Source organism: Megascapheus bottae, chromosome 15 (assembly GCF_031878675.1).
Source record: "Megascapheus bottae isolate mThoBot1 chromosome 15, mThoBot2.hap1, whole genome shotgun sequence".
In the NCBI taxonomy this organism is placed as follows: domain Eukaryota; kingdom Metazoa; phylum Chordata; class Mammalia; order Rodentia; family Geomyidae; genus Megascapheus; species Megascapheus bottae.
Window position 1 is genome coordinate 20,991,980 of NC_143523.1, and position 13,537 is coordinate 21,005,516.

Sequence of the window (13,537 nt, forward strand, 5' to 3'; positions counted from 1 at the left end):
ATACAAAGAAAACAAAGTCTCTAAGAAAGGAGCTTTCCTTTTGTTTCTTCTCATCAGAGGAAACAGCCCAGGGCACTTACCAGTGAGGCTAGAGGTTAAAGTGGCTCCATTTGGGGTGGGCAGTTCTGAACTTGGTGTGACTTTGGTCATATGACGTGGAGGTCGGGGCGATCTCTTCTGTTTCTTCCATTTGGATGAATCACTCATGCCTCCTGCTCTCATTTTCAGCTGGAAATGTCATACCTTGTTAGCATTCTAGGAGTATTCAGACTAAGATTCTACCCCTAGAAACAGCCCTTCACTTAATTCTTCTGCTCTCTACAAAAAGTCTATTTCCCACATCTGTGCTAAAGAAACAATCTAGACCATCTGACCACATTCTTACACTTCTAACTTACTCTTGCCATGTTTCAAGGTAGCAGGGCAATCAACCTCCACATGCACTAGTCATTGGTAGGCCTAGCTATATTAGTGTATAGTCACAAATCTATAGGCTCATGGACACTTAAGTACTCTGCACAGCAGCCCTCTACCACTATTTATGCAACTATGAGCACCTATTCCTTCCTTTCCAAACCTATAGCTTTCTTACTGCTGTATGGATTGGGCCAAGACCATAAAAGTATATCCCCTACTCTTTAGAAATTCCCCATCAAACTGACCAAAGAATAATTCCTTAGAGTTAGAAAAGGAATATCTTAGCATTATTTGCAGAGTTGAAGATAGAAGGTCATGTCCTGTTACTGCACTGTTCCTAGTTTTGGTATACAAGTAGAACTTCCAGTTCTTCTTGCTATTGCTTTTTCTGGGTGGAATTTATTCAATTCCTTCTGATGTTTGGGAATAGGTTACCTTCATTAAGCTCTCAGAATCTGGGTAATCTTTGATTTCCTTGCTTAGAAACCACATAATTTTTCCCTTCCCTAACCCTAGGTCCTTCCAATAAAGGAGAAAAGCCCCAAGCTGAAATCTTTCCCTTGTTCTTAACATAGTGACAGCTACACATTGAATTACACTTCTTGTCCTTCCCTCTCCGAAATGCCTGCAGTCACCACCTAGTCTGAGCACTGTTATTCGAGCACTATTGAGCTTTAACTATTTGAGCACTATTTCTAAACAGGAACTAAGAAACTCTCTCCAGGAATCACTGGAGCTCAGGTAGATCAAACTCAAGCTAAAAAAATGATCTAGGAGAGCCGGGGCAGGAAAGTACCCATGAGATCCTTATCTCCAATTAACCACTCAAAAATGGGAAGTAGTACTGTGGTTCAAGTGGTAGAGCACTAGCCTTGAGTACAAAGAGACCCATGGGCACTGCCCAGGCCCTGAGTCCAAGCTCTACAACTGCTCTCCTCCCAAAAAAAGCACCCCCAAAAACTCACACACAACATCTGGGAGTGAAGTGAGCTAAACATACAGAAGGTCAAGAAGCCCAAGAGATCAAAAAGAGAAAACAAACCTTCTGGCTTTACTAGCCATTGCCACTGAGCAGCAAAAAGTACTGATAACTGGCTAGAACAGTGGTTCAAACCATAACCCTAGCTACTGAGAAAGTAAAGATTAGAACAGTGTTGTGAGGCCAGCCAAGGCAAAACTTCTAGAGATTCCATCTCTAATAAAAAGCTAGATGTAGGGGCTGGGAGTTTGGGCCTAGTGGTAGAGTGCTTGTCTAGCATGCAAGAAGACCCAGGTTTGATTTCTCAGTACGACATACATAGAAAATGCCAGAAGTGGTGCTGTGGCTCAAGTGGTAGAGCTCTAGCCTTGAGAAAGCGAAGCACAGCGCTTAGGCTCTGAATCCAAGCCCTAGGACTGGCAAAAAAAAAAAAAAAAAAAAAAGCTGGATGTGATAGCACACACCATACAAAGGAAATATAAATAGGAAGATAGATAGTGGTCCAGACCAACCTGGACATAAATAAGATTCTACTTGAAAAATAAAGCAAAAAGAGGTGGCAACAAGGATGAAATGGTAGCCCAGCAAGTACAAAGCTCTGAGTTCAAAACCCAAGACTTAAAACAACAACAACAACAAAGGCTGGGGCTGGTGGTTCATGCCTATAATCCTAACTACTCAGGAGGTTGATAACTGAGGATCGCAGTTCAAAGCCAGCCCAGGCATGTAAGTCTGTGAGACTCATCTCCAATTAATCATCAGAAAAACAGAAATGGAGCTGTGGCTCTAGGGGTAGGGTGGTAGCCTTGAGCTGAAGAGCTCAGGGATAGTGCCTAGGCTCAGATTTCAAGACCCACACAACCAACCCCACAAACAAACAAACAAAACAGTATTGCTGGGTGTTAGTGGCTCAATCCTGTAATCATAGCTACTCAGGAGACTGAGATCTGAGGGTCTCAGATCAAAATGAACCTGGCAGAAAGTCTGTGAGACTTTTATTTCCAATTAACCACCAGAACACTGGAAATGGCACTGTGGCTCAAAGTTGCAGAATGCTAGCCTTGAGCAAAAGAGCTCAAGGACAATGTCCAGGCTCCTAGTTCAAGTCCCACAATGAACCAACCTCCCCTCCCCCGCCAGGCAAAAAAAAAAAAAGTATAAGTACTAGGCCTACTTTTTTTTGTTGTTATTTTGGTAGGTCATGGGGCTTGAACTTGGCCTGGGTGATGTTCCTGAGCTCTTCAGTTCAAGGTTACCGGCCTACCCTTCAGCCAAGCCCCACTTCCCGTTTTCTAGAGGTTAATTGGAGATAAGAGTCTCTCAGGTCCTTTTGTGCCTGGACAGGCTTTGAACCTTAATCCTCAGATCTCAGCCTCCTAAGTAGTTAGGATTACAGGTGTGAGCCACGGCACTTGGTTTGGGTCTACTTTTCTGATATAGTCTTTCTCTTGAAGAGGTTTTCTCATTTCAGGCTAGCTTCCACTGAGAATGAGGATCAGTCATTGACATTGCTTCCATATTACCATCAGTCTTTCCTGTTCCTTTCTCTGTCTTCTGCAGTTAGCTTCAAACTTGGTTATTTCAATGAGTGTTTTCGGCCTTCTGGCTGCAGTGGGGACTTAGAAAGCTTCCAGTTCTCACAAATACCTAGGCTTTTAAAAAGTGGTATTTTCTGTCTAAGGCTCTAAGGTATAAGCAAGCAGTGGATATTTATGGAGGCCTACATCACTTTATCTGTATAATTCTATACATCAAAGGATAACAGAAGCTTTACAAGAAAAGACAGCAGGTCCTAGGTTAATAATCATGGCAGTGTGCTGGGTAGCCACTGATGCAAATACACAAAGGAAACTGACAATCCATTCAAAGGGGACACAAATCTATGGACTATCTACACTAATAGAAGAGACACATGAACAACACATACACGTTATTTCTCTCCAATCACCTAGATGTTACAATTACACTTCTAGTATACATATTGTTGAACTACATGGCCAGATGTCCCCTTCCCCTTTCTCTCCCTCTTCTTTCTTTTCTTCATCTTTTTCTTCTTGCCAGTTCCAGGGCTTGAATTCAGGGCCTGGGCACTGTCCCCAAGCTTCTTTCCCTCAAGGTTAGCACTCTACTACTTGAGCCACAGCACTACTTCCAGTTTTCCTGTTTATATGGTCCTGAGGAATCAAATCCAGGGCTTCATGTGTGCTAGGCAAGCATGCTAGCACTAAGCCATATTCCCAGCTCTCTTCCTCTTCTTCTTCTTAAAGCAGAGATATAGGGACTAGGGTAATCTTTAGTTTGGACTCATCCTCTAAGCTTCCTTACATTTTGACTTTTAAAAAAGATGCAGGGCATCTCTGCAGATCCCAGAGTGCTCTCAATGGCCTGGCTATCTGCTACCTGCTTCCTTTCTTTCAATCTAGAGTTCTAAACCTTCAGATGATTCCTTTAGTGGTAATCAAGAAAAATGAAAGACTTTCACTAAACTACTGTTTCTCACCAAAGTAGCACACATATCTAGCTCTACTTGAAGACCGTACTTAGGCTCTCTGACCCAGCACTAAGATAGGGAAAGGGTAGAAAAGGGAAGGGTCTTGCTTGGAAATCCATGTAGTCTTCATAGAAGTGGTATGTCTTAAGTTTCCCCATAGGGCCAAGGCTCTCTAGGTTATGTACTATTCAAGGCTTCCTTCTACCACTAGACAACCAGAGGTCCCAGGAGAATTCCCAACACTGCAAAGTTATAAACACATGCAATGGTTCTGAGGCCAAGCTGTATTACTAGGGAGGGGTAAGATGTGCTCTACACAATGGAAATGGGACCCAAGTGTTACGTATAAAAAATTTAAAAAGTATTTAAAGAAATAAACCAAAAAAAAAAAAAAAAAGGGAAAAGGAGAAGGGGAAGGAGAGGGAGAGGGAGAGAGACCTTGAGGTTCTTAAAGAGTAGTACCCTCTCTAACTGGTTCAGGGCTTTGGTCTGCTCCCCACTACTTAGCTCCAGTTTGTTGAGGAGACATGGAGAAATCTGTGAAAGACAGGCAAATGCACGATTTTAACAGAGTGAAATAAACACACACACTAACAGGGCAGGAATGGGGATGGACAGCAGGGATGGGGAAGGTCAGGTGCATGCACCAAATAGCCAAGGTCATTTCTGAGTGGAACCTCTTAGGGATGCAAGCAGAATCCTCACTAGTGGCCTGTGAAGTCCAGGGCTTCCATCCAAGACAGAAAGAGGGCCATCCTTCTAACCACCCTTCTCCTACGTCCTTTGACATGAATTCCAGTTTGACTTATCTCTTTAACAGAGACTAGTGCAATAGAGTGAGCTTATTTTTACCTAGTATTATGTTTTAGGGACATAGCTCCTCTAGGACTCCTACCTGATGATAAGGCTGAGCCTTGAGGAGATGGTCATGCCAACATACATTTTTAACCCAGCTTGGGGGCCTGTTTCCATGAAAGACTGGACCACCAGCTTATGTGGTGGGTCAACAAGTAAGGCCAAAAATAAAATATTGGGGAAGGAGAGGTATCTGGGAGAGAATGAATTTCTCACTAAAAGAGTGAGAACTATTCCTAGCAGACCTGTCCAGACAAAAGCATATCTTTGCTAGTAAGCAAGGGTATCCCACAGCACTGTAGTTCAGTGGTTAAGACTTAGGCAGGGACAGCAATTAATTTCTCAGATCCTACCTTTTTCATGTTGGTTCCCACATAGCTCTTGGGTTCTTCTTTAAACTGAGGTAACCTATAAGAGAGAATCCCACTGACTATCATTAGGGATAATGACAAATGGTATCCTTTATGCAAGCCACAGCTAAAGGCATCATGGGCCAGAGAGATTTCTGTCTCTTAGGCAAACAGGCTAATTTTATGCTTTTTAGAGTCATCAGAGAACCTGAAGATGCGGTAAATGTGGAAAGAGTGATGTTGATCAAGATGCATTATTCTCATAACCTGACTTATGGAATTAAAACCTCTTTGTATAACTACATCATCATCATAATAAATGAGCCACAGGAGATAGTGTAGCTGCTCGTAAGTACCTGCTTAACAAGCATGAAGTTCTAAGTTTAAATCCTAGTATCTAAACAAACTTCTTCTATAAAATCATAGGCTGGAGGGTTGGGAAGGCAGTTTAGTGGTAGAATGCTTGCCTAGCATTATGAAGCCCTGGATTTGATTTCTCAGTACCACATAAACAGAAAAGGCCAAAGTGGCACTGTGGCTCACGTAGTAGAGTGCTGAACTTGAGCAAAAGAAGCTCAGAGACAGTGCCCTGACCCTGAGTTCAAGCCCCATGACTGCCAAAAAAATGATAGGCTGGAAGATGCCCCTCAGTTGATGAGTGGGTCAAGAAGATGTGGTATTTATACACAATGGAATTCTGTGCTGCTATCAGAAAGAATGACATTGCCCCATTTGTAAGGGAATGGAAAGACTTAGAAAAAATCATATTAAGTGAAGTAAGCCAGACTCAAAGGAACATAGGCTCAATTGTCTCACTCATTTGCCAATCAGTAGAAATCTTGGGCTCTCCTAGCAGAGATTTACAATAGAACAAAACTTAGATATAGAAGGCCATATAGGATGACGCTAAATGAAAGGACCTCCAGGATATAGGAACAAAAGCCATATAATGAGTGATTGCTGTCCTTAATGTACTATGTTATCTCTCACCTCTTTTGCTGTTCCTTGGTAATCTCATATTGTTACAGTATTTTACCTTGTTATCTGATATATAGTATATATGCTTATTTGGTTATTTGAGATAGTATAGGGAAGGGTATAAAACAAGGTGAGGGGCAGGGATGGGGGGGCGGAAATGGGGACCAAGACATAAGAAAGGGTATCAATGTTTGTGAAGTAATGCACCTTCTATCTGGTGAATATAATGTAACCCTTCTATTAATTACAATAAAAATTATATGGAAAAAAAATATAGGCTGGAGGCAAGGCTCAGTAGTATAATGCCAGCTTTGCAAGTAAGAGATCTTGAGTCCAAGTTCTAGTATTATTAATTTTTCTTTTTTTAAATCTTCAAGCCAGGAGCCTGGAATCCTAGCTATTCAAGGAAGCTGAGATAAGGATCACGGAGGATCATGGTTCAAAGCCAGCCCAGGCAGAAAGGGCTGTGAGACTCTCATCTCCAATTAATGACCAAAAAAAAAAAAAAAAAAAAAAAAAAGTAGAGCTATGGCTCAAAGTGGTAGAATGCTAGTCTTGAGCAACAAAGCTCAAGACAGTGCAGAGTTCAAAGCTCCTGACCAACAACAAAAAACCTGGGCATGGGTGGCTTGCACCTATAACCTTACTCATGAGGCTGATTTCTGCATGACTAAGGTTTGAAATAAGTCTAGGAAGAAGAGTTTGTTAGACTCCATCTCCAAAAATAACCAGCAAAAAGCAGGACTGGTTAAGACTAAAAGGCCCTATCAAACCATAAAATTACATTAAAAAAAAGTCATAGGAGTTAGATGTTTGACATGAACAAAGATAATGGTCGCCAGGGCAAGGTGATTACAGAGGCTCATTTCATACTTGCACTGTACTACTAAAAGCCAAGAGACAGGTAGACAGCAAAAAGAGTAATCTACTAAAACACCAAAAGATCATGTATACAGTAGGAAGCAAAGAGCAGGTTGAGGTTTAGAAGCCAATAAGATTGAGTTCAAGAAGAAAGTCTTTGCATCAGAGCCCAAGAAAAATTTACTTGGTAGATAAGGAGTACCATCTACAGGTTAAAAGCAAAAAGAAATCTTATGGGGATGTTGTAAAGTCATTGCTTTAGTTCTTCTCAAAGCAAGCTTATTGAAAGGAACTTTAAGAAATAGGTCTTTAGATTTAGTATGAAAAGGCTTCTCAAGCACTAGGCCTTACTTAAGGAAATCAACCACTGGTTTGCCTGAGACTGGGGTTTGCCTGGACATAGAACTTGGATTGCTAAAATTAGGATAGTCCCAGGTAAATCAAGTTAAGAGATCAGTTCTCATGATTGTTGTTCACCCTAGCCTTCCTTCTCCTATATAAATTAGACTGAGATTTAGGAGCTCAGTAACTGTTCCAGCCTCCCTTAAGTCTGGCTTCCTCTTTGGGCTCCCTTTCTTAGCTGCTACCTGTACAGAGACAGACCAAATTGGGGAAACAGAACAAGATCTGTCTGTATAGATTAAATAACCTTCTATCTCCCCCTGAGGCAAAGTCAGCTCCCTTCTCCCTTGCTCAGTAACCCTGAGCCCAGAGAACTACCCTCATCCATAATCCCAGTGGCCTCTGATGTGGCTATGGGGTTGGCCGGGTCCCTGAAGTGGCTGTGTGGAAGCAGGCAGACTCAAGAGGCCTGGGCAGCAGGGCTGAAGCAAACAGCAGGAGGTTTACCTTGTGAAGAGCAGCTGCACCATGTCTACGAGAGTGTGCTCTGCGGATTTTCTCAATAACTCTGCACAGGCAAAAACAAATAACACAGGTGTCATTACTTGCTGTGCTATTATCAGGAGACTTCTCCGAGCAGACTCCCCTCCAAACCTTGTTTACCAAGGATTATGCCAAACTTATTAAAACCAACTCCAGCTCAGCTGGCAGTCATAACTTTACTGGACCACGAGGTGGCACTACTGAGTTAGGGGAAATAAGGGGGGCTTGATAAGTTTCAATCTCAGAAACCCCAAGGGAAGGAGATTTGGTGTTGGGGTAAATCAGACTGGGATCCATCCCCATTCTTGCTCTGGCATAATGGGCTGAAGTCTATTTTAGCTCCACAACAAATAGATCCCCAAGGCCCCACAAAGTAGAAAAGTCCAGCTCTCGGGTACTTAGACAGAAACCTGTACACATACACAGACATTTGAAAATGAGTCAGTATTCAAGCACTTACCACTGAGCCTCATTTCAAAGCAGATCCGAAAGCAAGACTGCATAATCTCACATACAGATTCATTAGTCAGATGGGAACCTACTGGGGTTAGCAACAGAGTCCGAAGAACCTTTCAGAAAAAGAGAGAAGCCATCATGATCAATAAGGTAGGTTAGGTGAGGTTTACCTGAAGGGAAAAAAGCTTCCTCTTGTGCCTCCAGTCTCCTAATGAAGTAATTATTATTTATTTTTAAAGTTTATGGTGATGGGGCTTAAACCCAGGGGTTTGCACATGCTGTGCAAATGATGTACCACTGAGTGTCATTTCCAGCTCAGGAGAAAAGTTTTTGTTTTGTTTTTCCAGTCATGGGACTTGAACTCTGGGCCTGGGAGCTGTCCCTGAGCTCTTCAGCTCAAGGCTAGTGCTCTACCATTTGAGCCAGAGCACCACTTCCAGTTTTCTGGTGGTTAATTGGAGATAAGAGTCCCACAGACTTTTGAGCCCAAGATGGCTTTGAACCATGATCCTCTGATCTCAGCTAGGATTACACGTGTGAGCCACAGTGCTGGGCTGCTTCTTATTTTTTAAAAATACAATTTTAGGGTTGGGAATATGGCTTAGTGGTAGAGTGCTTGCCTAGCGTGCATGATACCCTGGGTTTGATTCCTCAGTACTATCTAAACAGAGAAAGCTGGAAGTGGTGCTGTGGCTCAAGTGGTAGAGTGCTAACCTTGAGTGAAAGAAGCTCAGGGACAGTGCCCAGGCCTGAGTTCAAGCCCCAGGACTGGAAAAAAAAAAGTTAATATTAAAGTGTTATATAGAGGCATTACTATTTTATAAGTTAGGTAACAAGTACAGTTCCTTTTAGACAATGTCACCCCTTTGGTTTCCCCCATTTTCTCCCTCCTGTCCCGGACCACAAGTTGCACAGTTCATTTTCCACATAGTGTATGTATACTGAATAGCATGACTGTATTTTTATAACCCTTCCTCCATCTCTGTACTCTTTTCCTCCTGACAAAAAAGAAAACAAACAAATAAACAACATGACCTCTCCCCTCCAACCCTTGTTTTCATTTCCTGGAACTCGTTTTGATAAATACTATTTAAAATGTTACACTTTTGGGTTCCTCTCCTAAGAGTATGCTCCTTTAGTCTGGTGATGTGTGAATGACTAGAGTCCTGTATAAGTCATCATATCCACTTCATTGTACTTTAAATCTAGCTTCCACATATGAGAGAAAGCACACACAATTTAAAAAGAGATTAGAAAGAATGCTACCTCATTCTAGACTGACAGGAATCTCCTAGTAGTTTTACTTGGGAACCATTTCTCTCACTCTATGGAATCCTGACATATTCAGAACTCATTCCAGCTCTAGCTCACAAGCCTAACAGATGGATGGCACAGATAAGATCCAGTCAGGCAAATGCATTCTGGGGTTTCAGTATTTGATATCAATTAATTTAAAGCTCTTAATTATTTTCCTTAGAAAAACCTTTTGCTTTAGGTACCTGAGCTGCTTGTTTGGTAACCATGTTGGTCCCTAAACTCTAGTAGAGTCAAAATACAGTTTCACACTGCCGGCACACTTGAGTAAAGCCAGGGTACTTGCCCTTGGCCACTGGCCTAACTGCTTGTCTCCTCCCACTTACCTGAAGGATTTTCATCAGAACAACCTCATCACTGGCAGGATCTGTGCCCACAAAACGGGCATGGGTGACAGCATCTGCCATGTTCTCCATCCCCTCGGCTGTACCCTCATGAGTGGGATCTGCTCCAGTTTCAAAAATGAAATAGGATAAATTAGATGATATGGTGAGGATAGAGAAAAGACTTTGGCTTTCTCTCCTCTATTCCCCAAACCCATGATTCCTGAGCTACCTAGGAATTTTGGCTCATAAATGACTTTAGCTCCTTTGAACAACTCCACTGGATAAAACAGTGCTTCTCAAATTTAATTGTATCTTGAAATTACCTAGAATACATCACTGTACCTACCTCCAGAAATTCTGGTTTTGTATGTCTATACAGGCTTTGGGGATTTATAGTTCTAGATCCCATGAGAGGTTAATGCTGTTAGTCAGGGAGGCCTTACTTTGGGAATCATTGCTATTAAACTACTCATTTCATAGAGGAAAGACCTGGGATGATCTTGTACTCCAAAGCAAGTGTCAAGTAGGGTCAGAGTGTGAAGGGCAGGACTATTGCCTTTTCTTTTCTTTCTTTCCTTCCTTCCTTTCTCCCTTTCCTTCCCTCTGCCCGCCCTCTCTCCTTCCCTTCCTTCTTTCCTTCCCTTCCTTCTTTCCTTCCCTTTTTTTGTGTTGTTTCTGGGGCTTGAACTCAGGGCCGGGGTGCTGCTGCCCTTGAGCTTTTTTACTCAATGCTAGCACTCTTAACACTTGAGCCAAAGTTTTTTGGTGGTTACTCAAGGATTTTCCTGTCCTGTCTGGCTTCAAAGCTTATTCCTGAAATTTCAGTCTCCTGAGTAGCTAGGAGTACAGGCAAGAGCCACTAGCACCCAACTATCTTTTCTTTTCTTCCTCCCTCCCTTTTCCTTTCTTCTTTTTCTTTTTGGTACTAGGGATCAAACCCAGGGCATTATACTTGCTATGCAAGTGCTTTGCCAATGAGCTACAGTCCAAGTTTTCTTTTCTGGTTGTGGACCTTGAACTCAGGGCCTGGACACTGTCCCTAAGCCTCTTTGTGCTCAAGGCTAGTGCTCTAGCACTTGAGTCACAGTGCCATTTCTGATTTTTGAGTGTAATTGGAGATAAGAGTCTCATAGGGACTTTTCTGCCCAGGCTGGCTCAGAACCATGATCCTCAGATCTCAGCCTCCTAGGTATGCTAGGATTACAAGTGTGAGCCACCAGCACCAGGTTTCTTTTCATTAAAAAAAAAAAATACCCCCCTCTCTCTCTGCCCCCCTTCCCCTCTCCCTCTCTCTCATTTTTGGAGTTGTATGTTCCAGGTCAACTTAGGTAGAGAGAGGAAATGGTCTCTGCCACTAATATCCAGGTGCCACATTATAGCAGAGGCCTTTGTGTTTCATTTCCCTCCCTCCTCCTAAGTAGCTGGAATACAGGTGTGAGTGACCAAGCACCTGGCTGCGGTTTCATTCTCCTTCTAAATGATATGACATGGGACAAGAATCATGTAGCCAGACTTTAAGAGAAAAAGGGAGACAAGTTAAACTGGACCAGAGGCTAGCTAGTTGGGATGTGAGAAAGAGGATCAGATTGAAAAGATGGGAGGAGAGCTGGGTATTGTGGCTCATACCTAAAAACCTAGCTACTTAGAAGGCTGAGATGTGGTTGAGATCTGAGGATTTGGGGTTCAAAGCCAGCCTGGGTAGTAATGGCCATGAGACTCTTATCTTCAATTAACCACTGAAAAGCTGGAAGTGGAGCTCCGGCTTCTAGCTTTGAGGAAAAAAGCTCAGGGACAGCACCCAGACCCTGAGTTTAAGCCCTAGGACCTGTACACATACACACATACACACAGATGGGAGGTGCTAGAGTTAGACTACTAGCACTACACTGGAAGTGAACATAAATGCTGTCAAGTGGTGAGTTCTGCTTTCACTTATGTTAAAGGAGCAGGTCAAGGAAGTTGATCCATCAAGGTCTTTATTCTAAAGGACTCTTTACACATGGCTTAGTTTTGAAAGGGGAAGAATGGCAGGTGCATGATCAAGCTCTGGAAGTGATAAGCTGATCTTGAGGTGGAATGATATAATGCAGAGACATTATTAGTTTGAAAGCCAGGTAAACTTAAGTAGAGGAAACTTATTGTTTTGTTTTTACATTTATTAGTAGTCTCTGACAAAGATTCTCTTTGTCCTACTCACATCTCTCTACTGAGTCCAAAGAATGGCTTTAGAGATCACAATAAGTCAGTTTCATGACTCCTCCTCCTCTTTTTGTGAATCATGGGGCTTCAACTTGCCTGGGCACTGCTCCTGAGCTCTTCAGCTCCAGGCTACCTTGAGCCAAGCCCCATTTCCTATTTTTCTCTAGGGGTTAATTGGAGATAAGAGTCTCAGGTCCTTCTGTGCTTAGGTTGGCTTTGAACCTTGATCCTCAGATCTCAGCATCCTGAATAGCTAGGATTATAAGCATGAGCCACCTCGGCCCAAGCTCCTTCATCATGTGTCTCATAGTCACTACAGAAAATCCTATATTCTTTGGCACTTGCTTAAGATCTTTCTCGTAGTTGTGCTTCACATCCTTATTAAAGCCTCCAGGACCCACTGAGAAACCCAGGTCCTTCTCTGTGCAGTGTGGCATGTCAGAGATTAGTGAATGGCAGCCCTGCTTCTATTTCACAAACCTCCTTGAGTTCCATTTCTTCCCCTCTTTCACTAATCTTTTGTTAAAGTGATTTAAGTTCTTTTAATCTCTTTGTGTTTTTATTTCTTAAGCTTGAACAAGTAGTAAAGTTCATCTTCTAAAAAGGCAAATAATAGTGACAGGCCTTTAGAACCACGGGAAAGGCCTGTCAGCAAGCTGGGCAATCTGTGGCATAAATCCTCGCCTGGCAGCTGTGTGGGCCAGATCAAAGGCTAGTTTACTCGTAGTAGGACCTGAAATTAACCCAGCATCCTTTAGTCACAGAATTGAGAGGTAAGGAACAGTTTCTTCTAGATGGAAAAGGCTTGTTTTGAGTTTACTTAGTAGGGCTCGTCTTCCTAAGGCCCCCTCCTCAGAATGTCCTCTTCTGGCCACTCAGGAGGCAGCTTCAGGGGTATCTGTCAAACTCATCTCCTTTGCTTTCTGACTTTTTTCACACACTCCTCTTGTCCTCTTCTTATGCCTACTGAAATCACCACCTCCAGCATTCTCATTTCCCACCACAGGAAGCTCCAATGACCAGCTGCCCTGAGGTCTCTAATAATCAGCCTCTGCCAATCCCAGGAAGGGGAAAAATGAACACCATGAGATCAGAGGGAAAGAAGCAGACAGGCAGCTGCTAGAGGCTGTGAAGAGATGTGACCTGCAGGTGGTGCTCAGGGCAAGGCTGAAAATGGCCGGGCCTGATTCCATTTAGGAAAAGTATGAAGCTGGGACTAGAGAGTGCATAGAGAGGTTTATACATTATTCAGAACCTGGCTGGCACCCAACTCTCCTGCTCAGGATCCTGAGGAATGCTTTAGCTAAGCGAACCCAACTTTCTTGCCCTGACTTGAAGGTCATTTGCTTTTCTGGCTAGCTACAGCCCAACCTTCACCTTCCCTGTTTTCTATGTCCCATATGCCTTCACAGGGATTGGTTTTGAG

General features: G+C 42.9%; 1 protein-coding gene across 5 annotated transcripts in view; it reads right to left on the bottom strand.

The window, feature by feature from the left end:
• Nucleotides 1-13,537, bottom strand: part of Gbf1 (golgi brefeldin A resistant guanine nucleotide exchange factor 1) — a 124,139-nt gene that overhangs the window by 20,713 nt on the left and 89,889 nt on the right. For 2 of the 5 annotated variants that reach the window (XM_090346020.1, XM_090346019.1), the window contains exons 5-10: nucleotides 9,913-10,031; nucleotides 8,277-8,385; nucleotides 7,781-7,841; nucleotides 5,096-5,150; nucleotides 4,326-4,424; nucleotides 81-228 (exon numbers count right to left, since the gene is read on the bottom strand). In XM_090346020.1, coding sequence (XP_090202146.1) covers nucleotides 81-228; nucleotides 4,326-4,424; nucleotides 5,096-5,150; nucleotides 7,781-7,841; nucleotides 8,277-8,385; nucleotides 9,913-10,031 — 591 coding nt within the window. The remainder of the gene's footprint in view (nucleotides 1-80; nucleotides 229-4,325; nucleotides 4,425-5,095; nucleotides 5,151-7,780; nucleotides 7,842-8,276; nucleotides 8,386-9,912; nucleotides 10,032-13,537) is intronic. The other 3 variants (XM_090346023.1, XM_090346022.1, XM_090346021.1) reach the window with 2 other exon arrangements.